General features: G+C 47.6%; 1 protein-coding gene across 7 annotated transcripts in view; it reads left to right on the plus strand.

The window, feature by feature from the left end:
- SUPT20H (SPT20 homolog, SAGA complex component) overlaps positions 1-24436 on the plus strand; it is a 566651-nt gene that overhangs the window by 302355 nt on the left and 239860 nt on the right. For all 7 annotated transcript variants that reach the window (XM_069205513.1, XM_069205509.1, XM_069205512.1 and 4 more), the window contains one exon: positions 10425-10582. In XM_069205513.1, coding sequence (XP_069061614.1) covers positions 10425-10582 — 158 coding nt within the window. The remainder of the gene's footprint in view (positions 1-10424; positions 10583-24436) is intronic.

Here is a 24436-nt window from a genome sequence, read left to right on the forward strand (position 1 = left end):
TAAGTGGAAGAACCTGGAAAGGCCATCTGCATTGGCATGGGCAGTCCCAGGTCTGTGTTCCACTATAAAGTCCATTCCCTGTAGGGAGATGGACCACCTCAACAGTTTAGGATTTTCACCTTTCATTTGCATCAGCCATTTGAGAGGTCTGTGGTCAGTTTGAACTAGGAAGTGAGTCCCAAAGAGGTATGGTCTCAGCTTCTTCAGGGACCAAACCACAGCAAAGGCCTCCCTCTCAATGGCACTCCAACGCTGCTCCCTGGGGAGTAACCTCCTGCTAATGAAAGCAACAGGCTGGTCAAGGCCATCATCATTTGTTTGGGACAAAACTGCCCCTATCCCATGTTCAGAGGCATCAGTCTGCACAATGAACTGCTTAGAATAATCTGGAGCTTTGAGAACTGGTGCTGAGCACATTGCTTGTTTCAGGGTGTCAAAGGCCTGTTGGCAGTCCACAGTCCAGTTCACTTTCTTGGGCATTTTCTTGGAGGTGAGCTCAGTGAGGGCTGTCACAATGGATCCATATCCCTTCACAAACCTCCTGTAGTACCCAGTCAAGCCAAGGAATGCCCTGACTTGAGTCTGGGTTTTTGGAGCTACCCAGTCCAGAATAGTCTGGATCTTGGGTTGGAGTGGCTGAACTTGGCCTCCACCTACAAGGTGTCCCAAGTAAACCACAGTTCCCTGCCCTATCTGGCATTTGGATGCCTTGATAGAGAGGCCTGCAGATTGCAGAGCCTTCAAAACCTTCCTCAGGTGGACCAGGTGATCCTGCCAGGTGGAGCTAAAGACAGCAATATCATCAAGATAAGCTGTGCTAAAGGACTCCAAGCCAGCAAGGACTTGATTCACCAACCTTTGGAAGGTGGCAGGGGCATTCTTTAAACCAAAGGGCATAACAGTAAACTGATAATGCCCATCAGGTGTGGAGAATGCTGTCTTTTCTTTTGCTCCAGGTGCCATTTTTATTTGCCAGTACCCTGCTGTCAAGTCAAAGGTACTTAGAAATTTGGCAGCACCTAATTTATCAATGAGCTCATCAGCTCTTGGAATTGGATGGGCATCTGTCTTGGTGACAGAATTGAGCCCTCTGTAGTCCACACAAAACCTCATCTCTTTCTTTCCATCTTTGGTGTGAGGTTTGGGGACTAAGACCACTGGGCTAGCCCAGGGGCTGTCAGAGCGCTCAATTACTCCCAATTCCAGCATCTTGTGGACTTCCACCTTGATGCTTTCCTTAACATGGTCAGATTGTCTAAAGATTTTGTTCTTGACAGGCATGCTGTCTCCTGTGTCCACATCATGGGTACACAGGTGTGTCTGACCAGGGGTTAAGGAGAAGAGTTCAGGAAACTGTTGTAGGACTCTCCTACAATCAGCTTGCTGTTGGCCAGAGAGGGTGTCTGAGTAGATCACTCCATCTACTGTGCCATCTTTTGGGTCTGATGACAGAAGATCAGGGAGAGGTTCACTCTCTGCCTCCTGATCCTCATCTGTTACCATCAACAGATTGACATCAGCCCTGTCGTGGAAGAGCTTAAGGCGGTTTACATGGATCACCCTCTTGGGGCTCCTGCTTGTGCCCAGGTCCACCAGGTAGGTGACCTGACTCTTCCTTTCTAGTACTGGGTAAGGGCCACTCCATTTGTCCTGGAGTGCCCTGGGAGCCACAGGCTCCAGAACCCAGACTTTCTGCCCTGGTTGGAACTCAACCAGTGCAGCCTTTTGGTCATACCAAAACTTCTGGAGCTGTTGGCTGGCCTCAAGGTTTTTGGTTGCCTTTTCCATGTACTCTGCCATTCTAGAGCGAAGGCCAAGTACATAGTCCACTATGTCCTGTTTAGGCTCATGGAGAGGTCTCTCCCAGCCTTCTTTAACAAGGGCAAGTGGTCCCCTTACAGGATGACCAAACAGAAGTTCAAAGGGTGAGAACCCTACTCCCTTCTGTGGTACCTCCCTGTAAGCGAAAAGCAGACATGGCAGGAGGACATCCCATCTCCTTTTGAGTTTTTCTGGGAGCCCCATGATCATGCCCTTTAATGTCTTGTTGAATCTCTCAACCAAGCCATTAGTTTGTGGATGGTATGGTGTAGTGAATTTATAAGTCACTCCACACTCATTCCACATGTGCTTTAGGTATGCTGACATGAAGTTGGTACCTCTGTCAGACACCACCTCCTTAGGGAAACCCACTCTGGTAAAGATACCAATGAGGGTCTTGGCTACTGCAGGGGCAGTAGTCGACCTAAGGGGAATAGCTTCAGGATACCTGGTAGCATGATCCACTACTACCAGGATATACATATTTCCTGAGGCTGTGGGAGGTTCCAGTGGACCAACTATGTCCACACCCACTCTTTCAAAGGGCACCCCCACCACTGGAAGTGGAATGAGGGGGGCCTTTGGATGCCCACCTGTCTTACCACTGGCTTGACAGGTGGGGCAGGAGAGGCAAAACTCCTTAACCATGTTGGACATATTGGGCCAGTAGAAGTGGTTGACTAACCTCTCCCACGTCTTGGTTTGTCCCAAATGTCCAGCAAGGGGAATGTCATGGGCCAATGTTAGGATGAACTCTCTGAACAGCTGAGGCACTACCACTCTCCTAGTGGCACCAGGTTTGGGGTCTCTGGCCTCAGTGTACAGGAGCCCATCTTCCCAATAGACCCTATGTGTTCCATTTTTCTTGCCTTTGGACTCTTCAGCAGCTTGCTGCCTAAGGCCTTCAAGAGAGGGACAGGTTTCTTGTCCCTTACACAGCTCTTCCCTTGAGGGTCCCCCTGGGCCTAAGAGCTCAACCTGATAAGGTTCAAGTTCCAAAGGCTCAGTTCCCTCAGAGGGCAGAACTTCTTCCTGAGAAGAGAGGTTCCCTTTCTTTTGCTGTGTTGCAGTTGGTTTCCCAACTGACTTTCCTGTTCTCTTGGTAGGCTGGGCCATTTTTCCAGACTCCAGCTCTACTTTTTCACCCTGTGCCTTGCATTGTGCTCTTGTTTTCACACACACCAGTTGAGGGATACCCAGCATGGCTGCATGGATTTTTAGCTCTACCTCAGCCCATGCTGAGGACTCCAGGTCATTTCCAAGCAGACAGTCCACTGGGATATTTGAGGAGACTACCACCTGTTTCAGGCCATTGACCCCTCCCCATTCTAAAGTAACCATTGCCATGGGATGTACTTTTCTCTGATTGTCAGCGTTGGTGACTGTGTAAGTTTTTCCAGTCAGGTATTGGCCAGGGGAAACCAGTTTCTCTGTCACCATGGTGACACTGGCACCTGTATCCCTCAGGCCCTCTATTCTAGTCCCATTAATTAAGAGTTGCTGTCTGTATTTTTGCATGTTAGGCGGCCAGACAGCTAGTGTGGCTAAATCCACCCCACCCTCAGAAACTAGAGTAGCTTCAGTGTGAACCCTGATTTGCTCTGGGCACACTGTTGATCCCACTTGGAGACTAGCCATACCAGTGTTACCTGGATGGGAGTTTGGAGTGGAACCTTTCTTGGGACAGGCCTTGTCTCCAGTTTGGTGTCCATGCTGTTTACAGCTATGACACCAGGCCTTTTTGGGATCAAAGTTTTTACCCTTGTACCCATTGTTTTGTGAAGAGGCTCTGGGCCCACCCTCCTGTGCAGGTTTTTGGGGGCCTGTAGAAGACTCTTTACTATTTTTAATTTTGGTTGTCTCATCACCCTTCTGCTGGGGAGTCTTTGTGACCCCTTTCTTTTGGTCACCCCCTGTTGAAGTCTTGGACACCCTTGTCTTGACCCAATGGTCCGCCTTCTTTCCCAATTCTTGGGGAGAAATTGGTCCTAGGTCTACCAGATGCTGATGCAGTTTATCATTGAAACAATTACTTAACAGGTGTTCTTTCACAAATAAATTGTACAGCCCATCATAATTACTTACACCACTGCCTTGAATCCAACCATCTAGTGTTTTCACTGAGTAGTCAACAAAGTCAACCCAGGTCTGGCTCGAGGATTTTTGAGCCCCCCTGAACCTAATCCTGTACTCCTCAGTTGAGAATCCAAAGCCCTCAATCAGGGTACCCTTCATGAGGTCATAAGATTCTGCATCTTGTCCAGAGAGTGTGAGGAGTCTATCCCTACACTTTCCTGTGAACATTTCCCAAAGGAGAGCACCCCAGTGAGATCTGTTCACTTTTCTGGTTACACAAGCCCTCTCAAAAGCTGTGAACCATTTGGTGATGTCATCACCATCTTCATATTTAGTTACAATCCCTTTGGGGATTTTCAACATGTCAGGAGAATCTCTGACCCTATTTATGTTGCTGCCACCATTGATGGGTCCTAGGCCCATCTCTTGTCTTTCCCTCTCTATGGCTAGGATCTGTCTTTCCAAAGCCAATCTTTTGGCCATCCTGGCTAACTGGATGTCCTCTTCACTGGAGTTATCCTCAGTGATTTCAGAGTTGTTGGTCCCTCCTGTGGGGGAACCAGCATCTCTGACTATTATTTGTGGAGTCAGGGCTTGAGAAGCCCTGCTCTCCCTAAGTAGGACTGGAGGGGGGGAATTTCCCTCCAAGTCACTATCTTCATCCTCTGAGTTGCCATCCTCAGAGGGGTTGGCCTTTTCAAACTCTGCCAAAAGCTCCTGGAGCTGTACTTTGGTAGGTTTGGGGCCCATTGCTATTTTCTTTAGTTTACAGAGTGACCTTAGCTCTCTCATCTGTAGATGGAGGTAAGGTGTGGTGTCGAGTTCCACCACATTCACATCTGTGCTAGACATTATGCTTCTAAAAGTTGGAATACTTTTTAAGAAACTAAAACTGGTTCTAGAATCTAATTCAAACTTTTACAAACTTTTAAACTCTAAAAGAAATGCTAAACAGGATCTAATACAAGGCCCTAGCAGGTCTTTTAAGAATTTAGAAAACTTTTCAAATTGCAAAAATCAATTTCTAATGACAATTTTGGAATTTGTCGTGTGATCAGGTATTGGCTGAGTAGTCCAGCAAATGCAAAGTCTTGTACCCCACCGCTGATCCACCAATGTAGGAAGTTGGCTCTGTATGTGCTATTTCAAAGTAAGGAATAGCATGCACAGAGTCCAAGGGTTCCCCTTAGAGGTAAAATAGTGGTAAAAATAGATAATACTAATGCTCTATTTTGTGGTAGTGTGGTCGAGCAGTAGGCTTATCCAAGGAGTAGTGTTAAGCATTTGTTGTACTTACACATAGACAATAAATGAGGTACACACACTCAGAGACAAATCCAGCCAATAGGTTTTTATATAGAAAAATATCTTTTCTTAGTTTATTTTAAGAACCACAGGTTCAAATTCTACATGCAATATCTCATTCGAAAGGTATTGCAGGTAAGTACTTTAGGAACTTCAAATCATCAAAATTGCATGTATACTTTTCAAGTTATTGACAAATAGCTGTTTTAAAAGTGGACACTTAGTGCAATTTTCACAGTTCCTGGGGGAGGTAAGTTTTTGTTAGTTTTACCAGGTAAGTAGGACACTTACAGGGTTCAGTTCTTGGTCCAAGGTAGCCCACCGTTGGGGGTTCAGAGCAACCCCAAAGTCACCACACCAGCAGCTCAGGGCCGGTCAGGTGCAGAGTTCAAAGTGGTGCCCAAAACACATAGGCTAGAATGGAGAGAAGGGGGTGCCCCGGTTCCGGTCTGCTTGCAGGTAAGTACCCGCGTCTTCGGAGGGCAGACCAGGGGGGTTTTGTAGGGCACCGGGGGGGACACAAGTCCACACAGAAATTTCACCCTCAGCAGCGCGGGGGCGGCCGGGTGCAGTGTAGAAACAAGCGTCGGGTTTTCAATGTTAGTCTATGAGAGATCTCGGGATCTCTTCAGCGCTGCAGGCAGGCAAGGGGGGGATTCCTCGGGGAAACCTCCACTTGGGCAAGGGAGAGGGACTCCTGGGGGTCACTTCTCCAGTGAAAGTCCGGTCCTTCAGGTCCTGGGGGCTGCGGGTGCAGGGTCTCTCCCAGGCGTCGGGACTTTAGGTTCAAAGAGTCGCGGTCAGGGGAAGCCTCGGGATTCCCTCTGCAGGCGGCGCTGTGGGGGCTCAGGGGGGACAGGTTTTGGTACTCACAGTATCAGAGTAGTCCTGGGGTCCCTCCTGAGGTGTCGGATCTCCACCAGCCGAGTCGGGGTCGCCGGGTGCAGTGTTGCAAGTCTCACGCTTCTTGCGGGGAGCTTGCAGGGTTCTTTAAAGCTGCTGGAAACAAAGTTGCAGCTTTTCTTGGAGCAGGTCCGCTGTCCTCGGGAGTTTCTTGTCTTTTCGAATCAGGGGCAGTCCTCAGAGGATGTCGAGGTCGCTGGTCCCTTCGGAAGGCGTCGCTGGAGCAGGATCTTTGGAAGGCAGGAGACAGGCCGGTGAGTTTCTGGAGCCAAGGCAGTTGTCGTCTTCTGGTCTTCCGCTGCAGGGGTTTTCAGCTGGGCAGTCCTTCTTCTTGTTGCAGGAATCTAATTTTCTAGGGTTCAGGGTAGCCCTTAAATACTAAATTTAAGGGCGTGTTTAGGTCTGGGGGGTTAGTAGCCAATGGCTACTAGCCCTGAGGGTGGGTACACCCTCTTTGTGCCTCCTCCCAAGGGGAGGGGGTCACAATCCTAACCCTATTGAGGGAATCCTCCATCTGCAAGATGGAGGATTTCTAAAAGTTAGAGTCACTTCAGCTCAGGACACCTTAGGGGCTGTCCTGACTGGTCAGTGACTCCTCCTTGTTTTTCTCATTATTTTCTCCGGCCTTGCCGCCAAAAGTGGGGCCTGGCCGGAGGGGGCGGGCAACTCCACTAGCTGGAGTGTCCTGCTGGGCTGTGACAAAGGGGTGAGCCTTTGAGGCTCACCGCCAGGTGTCACAGCTCCTGCCTGGGGGAGGTGTTAGCATCTCCACCCAGTGCAGGCTTTGTTACTGGCCTCAGAGTGACAAAGGCACTCTCCCCATGGGGCCAGCAACATGTCTCTGGTGTGGCAGGCTGCTGGAACTAGTCAGCCTACACAGACAGTCGGTTAAGTTTCAGGGGGCGCCTCTAAGGTGCCCTCTGTGGTGTATTTTACAATAAAATGTACACTGGCATCAGTGTGCATTTATTGTGCTGAGAAGTTTGATACCAAACTTCCCAGTTTTCAGTGTAGCCATTATGGTGCTGTGGAGTTCGTGTTTGACAGACTCCCAGACCATATACTCTTATGGCTACCCTGCACTTACAATGTCTAAGGTTTTGTTTAGACACTGTAGGGGTACCATGCTCATGCACTGGTACCCTCACCTATGGTATAGTGCACCCTGCCTTAGGGCTGTAAGGCCTGCTAGAGGGGTGTCTTACCTATACTGCATAGGCAGTGAGAGGCTGGCATGGCACCCTGAGGGGAGTGCCATGTCGACTTACTCGTTTTGTCCTCACTAGCACACACAAGCTGGTAAGCAGTGTGTCTGTGCTGAGTGAGAGGTCTCCAGGGTGGCATAAGACATGCTGCAGCCCTTAGAGACCTTCCTTGGCATCAGGGCCCTTGGTACTAGAAGTACCAGTTACAAGGGACTTATCTGGATGCCAGGGTCTGCCAATTGTGGATACAAAAGTACAGGTTAGGGAAAGAACACTGGTGCTGGGGCCTGGTTAGCAGGCCTCAGCACACTTTCAATTGTAAACATAGCATCAGCAAAGGCAAAAAGTCAGGGGGCAACCATGCCAAGGAGGCATTTCCTTACAGATTACATGCAATCTGGGTGCTCCTTGGTTTTTCCGGGCAGCCCTGCTGCTGCCACCCCTCAAGACAGTTTTGTGCCTTCCTGCTGCTTGATCTGATCAAGCCCAGGAAGGCAGAACAAAGTATTTCCTTTGGGAGAAGGAGGTAACACTCTCTCCCTTTGGAAATAGGTGTAACTGGCTTGGGAGGGGTAGCTTCCCCAAGCCACTGGTTTGCTTTGAAGGACCCATTGGTGCCCTCCATGCATAAACCAGTCCACTCCGGTTCAGGGACCCCCCAGACCCTGCTCTGGCGCGAAACTGGACAATGGAAAGGGGATTGACCACTCCTCTGTCCACCATCACCCCAGGGGTGGTGTCCAGAGCTCCTCCAGAGGGTCCCTGGGTTTTGCCATCTTGATTTCAAGGTTGGCAGGGAACTCTGGAAGCATCTGAGTGGCCATGCAGGTGACGTCAGAGGCACCCTCTGATAGGTAGTTTCTTGGTTAGGTGACCAAGCCCCCTTTTTGGGCTATGTAGTGTCTTTCTCTGGGGTGGGTCCTCAGATTCGGCTTGAACGATTCCAGCAGGACTCCTCTGCAATCTCTCCTTCGACTTCTGGCCTCCGGAACCGCAAGTGGACCCTCCAGGAATCTACAAGCTGCAGATCCACGAGGAAGACTCTTCTGCAACATTGTATCCAGAATTCCTGCCAGCTTTTCAGCATTTCCCCGGCCGTGCATCCTCAGTAAACTGCAACTTTTCAGCCTGCACAAGAAGAAGGAATCTCCCTTGGGATGAAGGCATCACTCCCCTGTAATCACATGTACCCTGCTGCATTGACAACCGGCTGCGTGGATCTCTCCTCAACCTAAGTGGCGTGGGTCCTGCATCACGGGTAGTGGTCTGGAGAGTCTAACTTGGTCTGTCTACCAGATGTCGCACTTTGGTGGTGGTAAGTCCTTTCCACTTCACGCACGACAGCACCCTGTGCACCATGTTCCTCGCAGCTGCCAAGGCTTGTATGCTTCACCTCCAAGGGCAACTTCAGACAATGTGTAGCTCCAGCACTCCCTCCTGCGATTCCTGGGCCTCTGCGTGGTCCTCCGGCAATGTGGGAGCAACTTCCGTGGTGCTTAGTGGGCTGCTTCAGTGACTTCTGTGTCCCTGTCCTTTGGGACACCCGTGGGTGCTGCCTCTGCTCGTGTGGGCCTTCTTCAATGTGGAGGGTCCCCTGTGACTCCCCCTCCTGGACCTTGCTGGTCCCTGGCAGCACCTCTTTTCCTCTAACTGCGAATTTGCCTTTGCCAAGGCTTGTTGGTGGAAATCCTTCACCGACACCCATCTGCAATCCAGCTACCATTGTGGGACACCTTTTGCACACATCAGGAACTCTTCTCCAGCTTCTGTGCTGTAGTGCTGACTTGTCTTTCTTCGTCGACCAACTCCACAAGGTACCTCTGGGTGAGTAGTATCTCCTACTCCCCTGGACTCCACAGACACTTCTCTCCACAGGTCTCCATTTTCGGTAATCCACTGCTGATTTCTTGCAGGCTGTCCTGGGTGTCTTCTTGTTCTTCTTTTCATCCTTTGGGTGGTTTGGGGGAAATCCAGTGTTTTACCCCTGCATTCCTAGTCACGGGGGGGGTACTGCAGTACTTAACTGTGTGGTTTCCTAGTGGTCACAGCTCTCCTCTACATGATTTACTTACCTAGGTATGGGCCCTGTGTTCGCATGCCACTTTTTAGTATATGGTTTGGGCCTCCCCTAGGGCTACTATTGCTTATTGCTATTTTACACTGTTTTCCAACCTTTTTATGCCTCTTACTATTTATCAGTGTATATATAGTTTATTTACTTACCTCCTATTGCAGGGTTGCCTCTCTAGTATTTTCTGATACTGTGTTCCAAAAATAAAGTACCTTTATTTTTGTACAACCAAATGTTTTCTTTCTTGTATTCACAGCTACCTCTAGAGAGCCTGGCTTCTAGACACTGCCTACACTTTACTGAGAGGGGATACCTGGACCTGTTATAAGGTTTAAGTACCATGGGTACCCACCACACACCAGGCCAGCTTCCTACATCCTCCTTCCACAAGGAAGCCCTCTGTTTTCCACTAGAGGTGAATGGAGGCAGACCATTTAGTTGGTTGTAGTGTAATATCACAAATGTATCTACAGTGGATGCCTTCTTCGCAGTGACATTTCTATTGAATGGTTGTTTTCTGTAAGCTGTGTAGGGTTCTTGTTGGCTGCAGAGTCATGTAGTCAAAGTGTAATACGGTAAACCCTAGGGAATGGGCTGTATTCCTGCGGTTTGAAGTGACGGAGTTCAGTATTTGCTTATTCCCTTCCATTCATTTAACTAGGCGGAACGTAAAACAAAAAGTTGAAGCTAATGGTAGTAAGGATTCAGTTGTAAATACCATCATGGTATTTGCAACTGTAAAGTTGTGAATACCATGATGGAATCTCTTCATTGTAAGGCATATAAATATGTGTAATTCTCTATTACTAAATGGTGAAGAGTAGAAAAGAGTGCGTCAGTATGTATACAAATTAGTAAATATGCATGTATATATTTATCTTTGTTAGTCAGACCCCCTGTTTTTATATAGAATGTTTTTGAAAGAGATAGATCTCTTTGAAAAAAAAAAGTATTTCTGCACAGTGGCATAAACAGTCTGTATGATATGAGTTGTTATTCACGGTTAAAAACTAGGATTACAAGTAATTTTTCCTGTATTCCAGGACACAATGGAAGATTTTGTCTTTGAGTGTGAAGGTGGCAATCCCTTCCAAAGGGCCAGATTGTCAATTTTTCAGTCCTATGGTAATCCTCTCTACTACGGTAAAATGCAAACTTTCAAAACAGATGAAGACAGTGGATGCCTAATATCTCCTTGCCAGTAAGTTCTGCCAACACCACTTGCATTGTTTGATGTGTGGATCAAAATGTATCTCTTTAAGGTTTATACAGTACACTCGTTCCAGACCAGCACTCTCAATGTTTTCACTGTGTTTGATTATTTGTTTACAGTGACCTCATCAGTCCACTATAGATCCACAGGTGTAAACCACTTAATGCTTTTCTGACTACCGAGAAAATGACCATAGCTAAGTTTACAAAATGGACATGATGCTCTGATTCATCCATTCTTTCACCTCTGTCTCATTTCATACTTGTATTTGTTTATTTAAAGAGGACTTACAATTTTTCATGAATAAACTGTTGTTCTTAGCTATCAAATTTCTAATGCCAACCTAAAATCAAAAACTCTTCATTTGTCTTATTGCTAACTTCATTGTAAGCGTGTGTTTACTGAGAGAGAAACAAACCTTAAAGAAAAACATTCAGGTCTGCCTGTGGCTCAATTTCAGCACCAATATTACAAAATAATATAGTAACGTTGGTCAGTGCTGTCTGCACTGGTGATTTAATAACAGTAGTTAGAATGTTTTGAATGCTGCCACTGATTAGCTGAGCTGTGCTCAGCATTCCCCATTGGGTGCCAATTTCTCTCGTTGGTGAGGAGTAAAAAAGTGCAACCTTTACTTTTGATCCTATAACTATATAACTAACTTCCCTTCCAGTGTTAATTTCCTGAAACATTGTTTGATAAATCTGGTGTAGTACAAGGAGCCATTGGTGAGAGTAGGGTGTTCACATCTGTAGGGTTACAGTGGGAAACAAGTTTTTTTTCTTGAATTTTCCTACAACATAACGGTATTGCATTACACACTGACCTCATCGGAGAGCAGTCAGCACAGCATTGGCTCTCCGCTCTCATGAAGAAAAGGGAGCACAGCTTTGTGTAGGGAGAGAAGGCACAGATTAGCAGGAGTACAGTTAGCATTTGTATGTATTTAGGATGAATTTGAGGGGCTGATGTGAGTTTGTAGCAGGACACAAAAGGACCTTATTCAGAGTTTGGTGGATGACGTCACTGCTGTCACCATGGCAGAGTACTTTACTCCCGCCATGGCGAGGGTACTCTGCCCACCATATTTAGATGTGTCTGCTGGCCCAGCGGACATCCCTGGCATTTTGAGGTACCACTGCCATTGTGGTTCCTGCAAATGCATTGACCGTGTACTGTGCGGCTCCGTTCATATGATGGCACCTTACTGCACACTTTAACTTTCTTTTTTTTATTTTCAAAAGCAAAATTCTAAAGTAGGATTTGTTTTTGGAATTAAAAAAAAATGTCCTCACTCTCCATGAGAGTTTTCTCCCTTGGCAAGGGGTCATTGAAAAGCTTTTACTTTTACATACTGCCACGTTTCATGTGGCAGTTTGTAAAAGTAAAACTGTCCGTGTGTCCACTCTAAATCTGTCATGTGGACCAATGGCCAAACCTCCTACGGTCCTTACTGCGTGAGCCTGGCAGAGGGATATGTAGGTGGCGGAGTGTAGGAGGCTGGCCTGGCTTGTAGTGGGTACCAGAGGTATTTACACCTTGTGCCAGGTTCAGTTATACCTTATTAGTGTAGAAGAGGTGTTTCTAGCAGCTTAGGCTGATAAAAGGTAGCTATGGCAAAGCAGCTTAGGCTGAACTAGGAGACATGTAAAGCTCCTACTATACCACTGGTGTCATATGCACAATAACATAAGAAAACACAATACACAGATATACTAAAAATAAAGGGACTTTATTTTTATGACAATATGCCAAAAGTATCTCAGTGAGTACCCTCAGTATGAGCATAAGATATATGCATACACAAGATATATGTACACAAACCAAATTTATGCCGATAATAGCAAAAGGAAGTAAGCCAAGCAATGTAAAGTTACAGTAGATTGCAATAGGAGCACATATGTATAGGGGCAACACAAACCATATACTCCAAAAGTGGAATGCGAACCACAAATGGACCCCAAACCTATGTGAGCTTGTAGAGGGTCGCTGGGACTGTAAGAAAACCGTGAGGGTTAGAAAAATAGCCCACCCCAAGACCCTGAAAGGTAGGTGTAAAGTGCACCTACTACTCCCAGAGAGCACAGAAGTCGTGATAGGGGGATTCTGCAAGGAGAACAAACACCAGGAAATGCCAGCTGAGGGTGCAAGGAAGCTGCCACCTGTTGGAAGAAGCTTGGTGTTCTGCAAGAACGAAGAGGACTAGCAACTTCCCCTTTGGAGGATGGATGTCCCACATTGTGAAGAAGCTTGCAAACAAGTCTTGCTAGCGGTAAGGGTCGCAGTTAGGGTTTTTGGATGCTGCTGTGGCCCAGGAGGGACCAGGCTGTCGCCACTTGGATGAGGAGACATGACCCAGCAAGTCAGGGAGTCCTCACAGAAGCAGACAGCACCCGCAGAAGTACCTGAACAGGCACTTAGAAGAAAAGTGAAGCGGAGTCCACTCGAAGTCACAAAAGGGAGTCCCGCGACGCCGGAGGACAACTCAGAAGGTTGTGCACTGCAGGTTAGAGTGTCGGGGACCCAGGCTTGGCTGTGCACAAAGGAAATCCTGGAAGAGTGCACAGGAGCCGGAGCAGCTGCAAATCACGCGGTAGCCAGCAATGCAGTCTAGCGTGGGGAGGGAAGGACTTACCTCCACCATACTTGGACTGAAGAGTCACTGGACTGTGGTAGTCACTTGGACAGAGTTGCCTAGTTCCAGGGACCACGCTCGTTGTGCTGAGAGGGGACCCAGAGGACCAGTGATGCAGTCTTTTGTTGCCTGCGATTGCAGGGGGAAGATTCCGTCGACCCACAGGAGATTTCTTCAGAGCTCCTGGTGCAGAGAGGAGGCAGGCTACCCCCAGAGCATGCACCACCTGGAAACAGTCGAGAAAGCCGGCAGGATGAAAAGATACAAGGTTGCTAGTAGTTGTCTTGCTACTTTGTTGCAGTTTTGCAGGCGTCCTGAGCAGTCAGCGGTCGATCCTTTGGCAGAAGGTGAAGAGGGAGATGCAGAGGAACTCTGGTGAGCTCTTGCATTCGTTATCTGGTGAGATCCCCAAAGCAGAGACCCTAAATAGCCAGAAAAGGAGGTTTGGCTACCTAGGAAGGAGGATTGGCTACCAAGAGAGGTAAGAGCCTATCAGATGGGGCCTCTGACGTCACCTGCTGGCACTGGCCACTCAGAGCAGTCCAGTGTGCCACAAACACCTTTGTTTCCAAGATGGCAGAGGTCTGGGACACTCTGGAGGAGCTCTGGGCACCTCCCTTGGGAGGTGCAGGTCAGGGGAGTGGTCACTCCCCTTTCCTTTGTCCAGTTTCGCGCCAGAGCAGGGCTGGGGGATCCCTGAAACGGTGTAGACTGGCTTATGCAGAGATGGGCACCATCTGTGCCCATCAAAGCATTTCCAGAGGCTGGGGGAGGCTACTCCTCCCCTGCCTTCACACCTATTTCCAAAGGGAGAGGGTGTTACACCCTCTCTCAGAGGAAGTCCTTTGTTCTGCCTTCCTGGGCCAGGGCTGCCTGGACCCCAGGAGGGCAGAAACCTGTCTGAGGGGTTGGCAGCAGCTGCAGTGGAGACCCCGGGAAAGGCAGTTTGGCAGTACCCGGGTTCTGTGCTAGAGACCCGGGGGATCATGGAATTCTGGCATTGGGGTGACAATTCCATGATCTTAGACATGTTACATGGCCACGTTCAGAGTTACCATTGTGACGCTCTACATAAGTAGTGACCTATGTACAGTGCACGCGTGTAATGGTGTCTCCGCACTCACAAAGGCCTTGGAATTTGCCCTGAACGATGTGGGGGCACCTTGGCTAGTGCCAGGGTGCCCTCTCACTAAGTAACTTTGCACCCAACCTTCACCAGGTGAAGGTTAGACATATAGGTGACTTATAAGTTACTTAAGTGCAGTGGTAAATGGCTGTGAAATAACGTGGACGTTATTTCACTCAGGCTGCACTGGCAGGCCTGTGTAAGAATTGTCAGAACTCCCTATGGGTGGCAAAAGAAATGCTGCAGCCCATAGGGATCTCCTGGAACCCCAATACCCTTGGTACCTCAGTACCATATACTAGGGAATTATATGGGTGTACCAGTATGCCAATGTAAATTGGTAAAATTAGTCACTAGCCTGCAGTGACAATTTTAAAAGCAGAGAGAGCATAAACACAGGTTCTGGTTAGCAGAGCCTCATTGATACAGTTAGTCACCACACAGGGAACACATATAGGCTACAAACTTATGAGCACTGGGGTCCTGGCTAGCAGGATCCCAGTGAGACAATAAAAACACCCTGACATATACTCACAAACAGGCCAAAAGTGGGGGCAACAAGGCTAGAAAGAGGCTACCTTCCTACACTTCATTTTTAGAACAAATCTTTATTTTTTATACACATCACCACAAAATGCTATAAGGCCAACCCACCCTTCTAGGAGGTAAGTAATAATCTAAATATATACACTAGCAATCAGAAATAGGCATAGAAAAGGCTACAAAACAGTGCAAATAACAATAACCAATAGTGACCCTAAGGGGAGCAAAAACCATATACAAAAAAAAATGGAATACGAATAAGGTGCCCCCACCTAGGTAAGTAAGATGTGTAGAGAGGAGCTGGGAGTACTGGAAAACCAGTGCTAAGTAAGACAGTACCCCCCAGTGACCAGGAATGCAGGTGTAAAACACTAGATTTTCCCCAAACCACCCAAACGGATGAAAAGAAGGCACCCAAAGAAGACTGCAGGAAAACCAGCAGTGGATTCCTGAAGACAGAAGCCTTATGGAGAGAGGGGGCCAAGTCCGAGAGTCACAGTGGAGTCCAGGAAGTGTATGAGCAATTACCCACTCAGCTATAGTTGCAGGAGTTGGTCGACAGTGATGAACAACAGGTCAACACTGCAGCCCTGGAGCTGGAGATGATGTTCCTTATGGATGCAGATGATGTCCCACACTGGAAGGAAGATTCCAGACGTGTGTCAGTGCAGGAATTCCACCAATAAGCCTTGGCAAAGGCAAGCTTGCGGTTAATGGAAAAAAGGTGCTGCCAGGGACCAGCAAGGCCCAGGAGGACTCAACCCAGGAGAGGGAGTCACAGGGGACCCTCATCGTTGCAGAGAGTCCACAGGAGCAGAGGCAGCTCCCACTGGCGTCCCAAAGGAGGGGGACACAGGAGTCGCAGAAGGACCCCACGCAGCACAACAAAAGAGGATCCCACGCCACAGGAGGCTGTGCTTTGCACAATGGAGTTCTGGTGGCTGGAGCTAGACGTCGCCTGAAGATCCCTTGGAGGTTTTGAAAATAAGCATTAACAGCTGCAGAGGACGCGGGGCACAGTGGTACTGTCCTGCGTGGGAAGGCAAAGGCTTACCTCCACCAAAGTTAGACAGCTGGCAGAGAGGACCAAGAGGACTAGTCTGGACCACCACCCATGATGCAAGATCCACGCAGCTCAAGATGAGGGAGATCCACACAGCCGGTCGTCGCTTCACTCCAAGGGAGATTCCTTCTTCTTGTGCAGGCTGAAGAGTTGCGTTCTTCTGAGGATGCACGGCTGGGAAAATGTTGGAAAGCTGGCAGGCGACATGGAAACAAAGTTGCAGAAGAGCCTTCTTCATTGTTTTGAAGCATTGTCGGTTCCTGGAGGTTCCAGTCGCAGTTCCAGTGGCCAGAAGTTGAAGCAGAGGTTGCAGAGTAGTCCTGCTGGAATCATGCAAGCTGAATCTGAGGACCCACCCAAGGGAGAAACCCTAAATAGCCCTGAAAGGGGGGCATTGGTCACCTAACCAGGTAAGCACCTATCAGGAGGTGGCTCTGACGTCACCTGCCTGGCCTGGCCACTCAGATGCTCCCAGAGTTCCCTGCCAACCTTGGAAACGAGATGGCAGAACCAAACCCAGGGACCCTCTGGCAGAGCTCTGAGCACCACCCCTGGGGTGGTGATTGATAATGGAGTGGTCCCTCCCCTTTCCATTGTCCAGTTTCGCGCCAGAGCAGGGTTTGGGGGTCCTTGAACCGGTGTGGACTGGTTTATGCAGGGAGGGCACCAAATGTGCCCTTCAAAGCAAACCAGTGGGTTGGGGAGGCTACCCCTCCCAAGCCAGTCACATCTATTTCCAAAGGGAGAGAGGGTGTTACCTCCCTTTCCCAAAGCAAATCCTTTGTTCTGCCTTCCTAGACTTGATCAGATCAAGCAGCAGACGGGCTGCCTGGAAAACCCTGTAAGACTAGTGGTAGCAATGCTGGGGGTCCTCTAAGGAGCCCCCAGAGTGCATGGAATCATACTTCCAATACTTGCAACAGTATTGTGAGTATGATTCTGACATGTTTGATACCAAACATGCCCAGATTCTGAGTTACCGTTATGTAGCTGGACATAGGTAATGACCTATGTCCAGTACACCCATAAAATGGCATCCCAGCACTCACAAAGCCCAGGAAAATGAATCTGGAGTTTGTGGGGGCACCTCTGCTAGTGCAGGGGTGCACTCACAACCAGGTACCTGCACTCTGCCTTCTGGGCTGAGAAGGCCTACCACAGGGGTGAATTACAATGACCTGGTGTAGTGCATGCACCCATTTCATGCAGGCTGCAATGGCAGGCCTGCAGTACCCTTTGCATGGACTCCTTATAGGTGGCAGAATAACTTCTGCAGCCCATAGGAATCCCCAGGAACCGCAATGCTGGGGACTTTGCGACCTAGGTACCATATACTAGGGACTTATATGGGGGGACCAGCATGCCAATTGTGGGAAGAAAAAGGTACAGTTTAGAGGAGAGAGCAAAACTACTGGGGTCCTGGTTAGCAGGATCCCAGTAGACTCAGTCAAACACACTGACAACAGGCAGAAAATGGGAGTAACCATGCCAATACAGAGGATACTTTCCTAAGGGCGTCTTGGGGCCCGCTACCCACCAGAACCTTGCTCCTTCTCAGAAGGGACATGGGAACCCTTTTGTTCCCCTTTACCCTGGAACTTGTCTGTGTCTCCCTTGACCTCTCCACCCCTTCTTCTGCTGGGACCCCTTCTCACTCTTGGCTGAATCTTCCCAGAAACTTTCTTGTGGACGCTGGTGCTGACACAGCTGTCCGCCTCCATAGCAAGCTCCCTGGGGTCCGAGAGCTTACTATCAATCAAGTGCTGGTGCAGCTCTGTGAAACAAAGACTAAACGTGTGTACAACTCTCATTTGGAAACTGCTTACCCAAACTGGCCCCCCCAATCCTCCTCTGGGATCATTTGTAAAGCAATTTCGTAGGCCTCAAACTAGTGATCTATGTCGTCCCCCATCTTGCAGTCAGCTGTCAGACTCTTCGGTATATGTACACGCCTGTCAGAGGACACTGAAGATATGCTGCCACCATCTGTGCTTGACTCAGCCTTCTGGGTTTTCAGGTCCAGCTCCTTTATATTCCGCTCATGAGCCAGAATAATTTTCCTGTCTGCAATGACCAGTCTCCCGCAAAGCTATCGCTCAGTCATTCTCCATTTTGAGCTTTGCCAGCTCCAACTTGAGCCTCCTGTCTTCCCATCTGTCCTCCAGCTCCTCTGGGGACTGACCTCCGGAGGAAATACTGATGCCTGCTTTAGAGGGGACCCTCTCTCCATTGACACTGGCCCCTCTCCCCACAGGCAGTGCTGGGCTGTCCAACAACTCCAGATACATATCCTCCCCCCAATAAACAACACTGCCCTCTTCTGGTCGTGCAGCTGCTTCCCTGGTTTCTAGCCAGGCCCTCAGCACCCTTTGCACATCCTCCTTTTTAGTAGGGCCTTTAAAAGAGCACTTGAAATCTCTGCAGAAACCTTTGAGCTGGGACACGGTTTAGGTTTCCACTTTCTCCTTCTCGAACTCCACTACTGCAGTTGCAGCTGTTAGCTCTCCAGATTGAGACTGAGACATGTTTGTTGCAAAAACTCAAAAGGTTGCCAGAGAGAAAAATAAAGTTTATTGGTACATAATGATCTGAGATACGGAAGTAGTGTACACCAATCACTGTATGCAATGCGCAAAAACAAGTCCTATCCTCACCGCTGATCACCAATGTTAGAAACCGGGTCTGTACTTGCCAGGGATTTGTATTCTGTTCAGGTATTGACCATAATCCAAGCCAGGGCAAGTAAGATAGTCACCAGAATTTTACCTGTGCTCACCCTCTGGTAGCTTGGCATAGAGCAGTCAGGCTAACGTAAAGAGGCAATGTGTAAAGTATTTGTGCACACACACAGTAACACCATGAAAAAACCACAAAAGGACTCCACATCAGTTTAGAAAAATAGGCAATTTTTATCTGAGTCAAACAATACAAAAATCTAACATACACAATTCAAGTTATGAAATTTGAATGGTTAAATTAAAATACAGTGCTTAGAAAAACTATTTGGTCGCGCTGGATCAGGGCAAATCCAAAAGTTCTGGCTGACTGCTATGAAGCATAGACCGGGTACGGTAGTCACACAGACCTGCTGACTACCTTGGTTACGTCAAGGCTCGTTGACAATGCCTTGGTCCAAAGAGGGTATGCGTCATGCTTGCTGGCGATGCGTTGTTGCCTGATCGGGCAGTGTCAGTAATGCTTTGCGGTCCAGAAGTGATGTGTCAGTGCTGAGTCGGCCAAGCTGGGACTGTGTTGTAAGTCAGGGTCATTGCGTTCCCCAGTCAGTGAGTGGTGCAGGACCCACAGCAGAAGGTGCTGCTAGCAAGATGCAGGTGAAGTCTTTCATGTCCCTGAGACTTTAGAAAAAGGAGGCAATATCCCTGCACCCGGCCTCCCCAGTACTGCCCGGAGTGACCTGCTGGTCTTGTTCTGCTTAGTGCCCAGTACTTAACCTTACCTCTCTGAGATTTTCCTTGTAAGTCGTTTTTAACACTGTATTTGCTGAACATTGTTTTCCTCCATTGGTTAACACTGAAGAACTCTGGGAATTGCATCAGGTGTTGAATTTTGAATCTGAAAAGTATTTATTCTTGAAAAAGTACTTACCTGATTACGAAATTCGTGGGTTTGAAACATATATGAAAAGAAGTGTTAGTTTTCGAACTTGGTCTCAGATTTATTCTTTGAGTGTGTCACTCCCTGGTGTACTGAACGAGGGAAGAGAAGCATTTCAAGAGCCTGCTGCTTGCAGAGGAGTAACCACAAGGGCAGTGCAGAAATATAAGCACTTGTCAAAAGATCCATCTTATGTGAAAGGAACAGCCTCCACAGAATCCATAATTGTGCCAACAACAAAGGACCAATGTTCCAGCAACTGTAGGTCCCCCTCAAGAAAAGGAAAGTAAGAGGATGGAGCTTATGGGAAGGAAATTTGAGCAGAGTGCAGCTAATCAATGGTGCATTGCCAACTCCAGGGTTCTGTTAAACCACCAGCACTTGGAACAAATCCGGGAGCTGATGTAACACCTCCCATAACAGTAACGAAAGAGGGCTGGTCACTTGGTGGACATTCACAAAATTATTGCCAACACATGTCTGAAGTCAGTACTGAACGCCACTCATACATTCAGCTGTTGGATGATGATGGGAGTTACCCTTAGAAGGCACTCGTGGCTAAGGATCTTGTGGTTCAAACCAGAGGTAAAGTCCAGTATCCTCAATAGCCCATTCAACAACTTTTTGGCAGCACAGTGGATGACAAGCTGAAGAAATTGGAGAAAGATAACAAAACTGTGAAGTCGATGGGTGCACTGAAGTTTTGTTAAGGAATGCATAGAGTAACAACTCCATCACACAGACCGACTGGAAGGGGACGTTTTCAGACTTCACACTTGATCTTTCAGGAGACCAGCCAGACAATTGCATCCCAACAAGGACGGCAATTCTATCAGAAGGGTAGGCAGTTTTTTCATGGGGGAGGTAGAGGGAGGGGCAGCCCCACAAGGGAGGATCTACCCCCACACCCAAGTGACTTGGTACAAACAAGAAGCCATCCACAAGCAACATCAGGGAGAGGCAAGAACAACGAAAAACAGCTATACCTACATGCAACACCAAGAGGGGGCAGAGTGGTGTATCCTGGGATACCCAGATGCCACACTTCAGGTGGGAGGGAACCTGGTGCACATTCCAGGTTGGGGGGGAGGTGGGGTGGGGGGGGCTTGGTAGGCCATTGACTACGAACTACATCCTGCCCTGAGGTCACTTTCCGAGCATAAAGTGGGCACCCTGGCGACCAGATCTCAGACCTTGACCGACTTGGAAGAAGGACCGACGAAGTACTACCCTGCTGCACCAAGGAACCAGCAAACAGAGACTGCACTGACTATGACTGCACCTGCTGCACCTGGTGGCTAGCAAAGGAGGGGACTCTGCCTGCAGTGTCCTGCTCAAGTTGAAGCTGTCTCCAGAGCCCATTCAAGCCAAGAGAACTCCATGGGCCAGCTGACTGGCCTCCTGTTTGCAGCACAGATTAAGAACAGCTGAAGAAACCTGCTGGGGCAAGATGGTAGCCCAAAGTCTTCAGGCCGCTACCATCACTGTCGTGCAGCAAGACTGGTTGTCCAGTGGGGACTAAACTTCGTCCTGGCTGCAGAGGACTTGGTGGGATGCTTACCCTGGAACCAGGACCCCATCACCAACTTTGTGGCCAGAGGAATCCCTGCAGAAAGACCTCTTTGACTGTATCTGCTCCCCTACATCCTTAGAGCATCTTCAGCATCCTTCAGCCTTTGCATTGTGACCACTCTATAGGAATCCATTGCAACACAGATAAAGTGCCTGGAACTGATGAAGGACTGCTTCTCCTGTGAAGGTAACTGTTCTTGAGGACCTTGCTGGTCCCCCTTCCTAGCTCTGTGCTGGAGTTGGTCACCCCAAGTACTTTTAACCAACTGCATAAACATTTACCCAAGTTTCTTTTGAAAAATGTTCCAAGTGGCTCATTCGTTGACTCTACCGAGGCTTGCTCACTGTTGAGGGAAATTGTTCTTATTTATTATTGTTTTTAAAATATCTATCTCCAGAGCCTAAGATGGACCTTTTTCATTCTAGTGTCTACATTCTTATCAAAATAGTCTGTTTTTAGAAATCAGTGTCTGATTTCTTGAGTGTTGTTGATTTTCTTCTTTTAGGTGTTTTGGTGCTCTTTAAATGCTTAACATTTGTTCTTCTGTGTAAGCCTTGCTGCTCAGTGCCACAGCCACCCAGGGTTAAGCAGAGGGTTTTACAGACTGAACCTAAAGGGCCTAAAGAGGCTGGTAAGTATATTACACGGGGGAGGCGCACAACCACACCATATAATGCACCCCATTTCCACACACTAATCATGTACAATGATCTCACAATCAAACAGTTGGATATTTTTTTTAACTTGTAGTACTTTATGTAGGTTGAATAAATGATAAACAGCAAATTGGGCAGGATTAACCTCTTTTGGGGCAGATGAGCGGCCCCAAGCAGGTTTATCATGCGTTACAGGTTAGATGCAATAATTCAAATAACACTTGTGTCTATGTACAGTGTTACTCCATAATGGAAGATTTGCATGTTCTTACATAGTCTTGAAAAATGTGTGTTGCCATTCTCTTTCATTTATTTATCCCCGCCAATGGAGTAAAAGCTATTAGATAGATATTACAGTGCATTAAGAATTGTATGCTATTTTGTTGTTTGTCATAGTTTCTTAGCATCCTTGGTAAAATGAGGAAGAGCTCAGTATGTTTGTGGACTAGCAAATTAAAATGGCATAGTATTCCAAGGATAGCCAAGCCCAACTACACCACCCCCCTACCCCCAAATAAACTTTGCTTCTTTTGAAAACTCTTGGGTTCAGTCAAGATTTTCAGATTGCCCTGTCACACCCAGGACCTGGGGTACATATTAGATTTGTTTGTTCTTAGATAGAACTGTGTACTTATATTTAGGGTTATAGTCCAGTGAGCTTATTTAAACTGCTATATTTCCGGAACTTCATAGGCCAGAAATAGGATTCAAATAGTTACAGAATTGGTGCAACCAGTAGTGGGCAGTGATCATACTATCTAATGAACTTGGTTAAAAAGGTTAAATAGCATATGTCCTCTCAGGCTGGTGAAGCGGTGATGTGTTTGTGGATGGCACCAGCAGATCAGGGCATTGCAAGTGCATTGCACTTGTAGTCTCAGAATGTCTTTGTAATCACTTGATCCTCATGCAATTCATAGGTTAATTTATGGTTAGCTGGGCAGTAAGATCCTAGTGGCTCTAATGCATCACACGTGAGCAATATTACCTCTACACAGCATTCAGTTAGATATGCATTTGCTGGTTGTCCTCCTAGTCAATGACTACTGCCTCTTTGTTGGAAATTACCCTCTTTACAGGGTCACCCCCGAAACATTTTGCCTTCCTCCTCATAATTTTTGTTGGATTTTTGCTTGTTGGCCTTATGACTCTGTGAACTTTATTACTGCTAACCAGTGCTAACGTGCATGTGCTCACTCCCCTAAAAATGATTTGATTGCATATACTTGATTGGCATATTTAATTTACATGTTAGTCCCTTTTTGAGTGGTATACCATATACCCAAGGCCTGAAAATTAAATGCTACCAGTGGGCACCTATTGTGCCACCCACTTAAGTAGCACCTTAAAATTTGTCCTAGGCCTGCCATTGCAGCATGAAGGCTGTGCCTCACTGCCATGTCGACTTAGCATTTAAAACACCTTGCCAAGCCTTAAACTCCAATTTTATTATATATGTCACCCCTTGGTAGCCCACAGGGCAGGGGGCTGTATAAATAAAAGGTAGGACATATGCCTTTTAGTTTGACTTGTCCTAGTAGTGAAAAACTCCTACATTTGTTTTCTCACTTCTGAGAGGCCTACCCCTCCTGTAGGGTAACATTGGGGATTCCTTATTAAAATTAATAAGTAATAATTACTAAACTAGAGGTGGTAGATATATCATACTTGGTACCTGTGAACTTGTAATGTTAAAGCTTCTTTAATTGTAAAGTTGGATTTATCATCCCAAGTTTGAAAATTACACTTTTTAAAAATTGGCATTTTCCTGCTCTTAGCCCTCTGTTGCTGTAATCTCCCCCAGGTCACATGACTGGGTGTAACTGACAGTTGGGACTTTGTGAATTCACCCCAGACAGACACACAATAGGGGGATTAGCATAGCTTGAATGGTTCATTAACTGACTTGATGGGGCGGAGCTAAGCAGAGCCCCACATGCAACTGAATAGGATGGGCTCTGCCACCACACAGTAGGCATAACCACCCTGTATTGTCAGTGCAGCCAGCTAGGACCCAGGGCAGGTGAAGCAGTAAATTCCTGGAACTTCAGAAAACTCTTCTGTAAACTTCTCCCAACTTCTATGAGCATGGCACCAGGGTATGAAAATTTGGCTCTCAGACGTACTCATCAGTTCACTACTGGACCTGCGGAAGTACCCTGAGGACTGCCTGCTGTGCACTCTGCCAGACTGCTGCTGTACCTGAAAGACTGCTTTGCTGCCTGGAGCCTGCTTGGAAGTTTGAGGCCAGCTGTGCTTTAGAGTCCTGCATCACCACCTTCACCCAGGACTTCAGAAGTGACTCCAAGGGCTAGTTTAGCTGGTCTCTTGTTCTGAGCCACAGCGACATAACAAGCTCCCACCATCTTAAACCTGGACCCAGCCTGAGTGATTCTTGAACTCCCAAGAGGTCTCCATCCATTCGTGGACCCTTGGTTGTGGTGCTAAAGATGCCCAGGTGGCCATTTTCTAAAACTGAGGACTTGCTATTTTGAATCTTTAAATTTTAAAATTCATGGCTGGTTCTATTAATTGGATTTTGATATTTTTGTGTCAAATAATTACATTTAACTCTATTTTTTTTAAATTGGTTTGGGATTAATATTGTGTTGTGTTTTCACTGTGTTGCTG

The sequence above is a fragment of the Pleurodeles waltl genome, chromosome 8, assembly GCF_031143425.1.
Source record: "Pleurodeles waltl isolate 20211129_DDA chromosome 8, aPleWal1.hap1.20221129, whole genome shotgun sequence".
In the NCBI taxonomy this organism is placed as follows: domain Eukaryota; kingdom Metazoa; phylum Chordata; class Amphibia; order Caudata; family Salamandridae; genus Pleurodeles; species Pleurodeles waltl.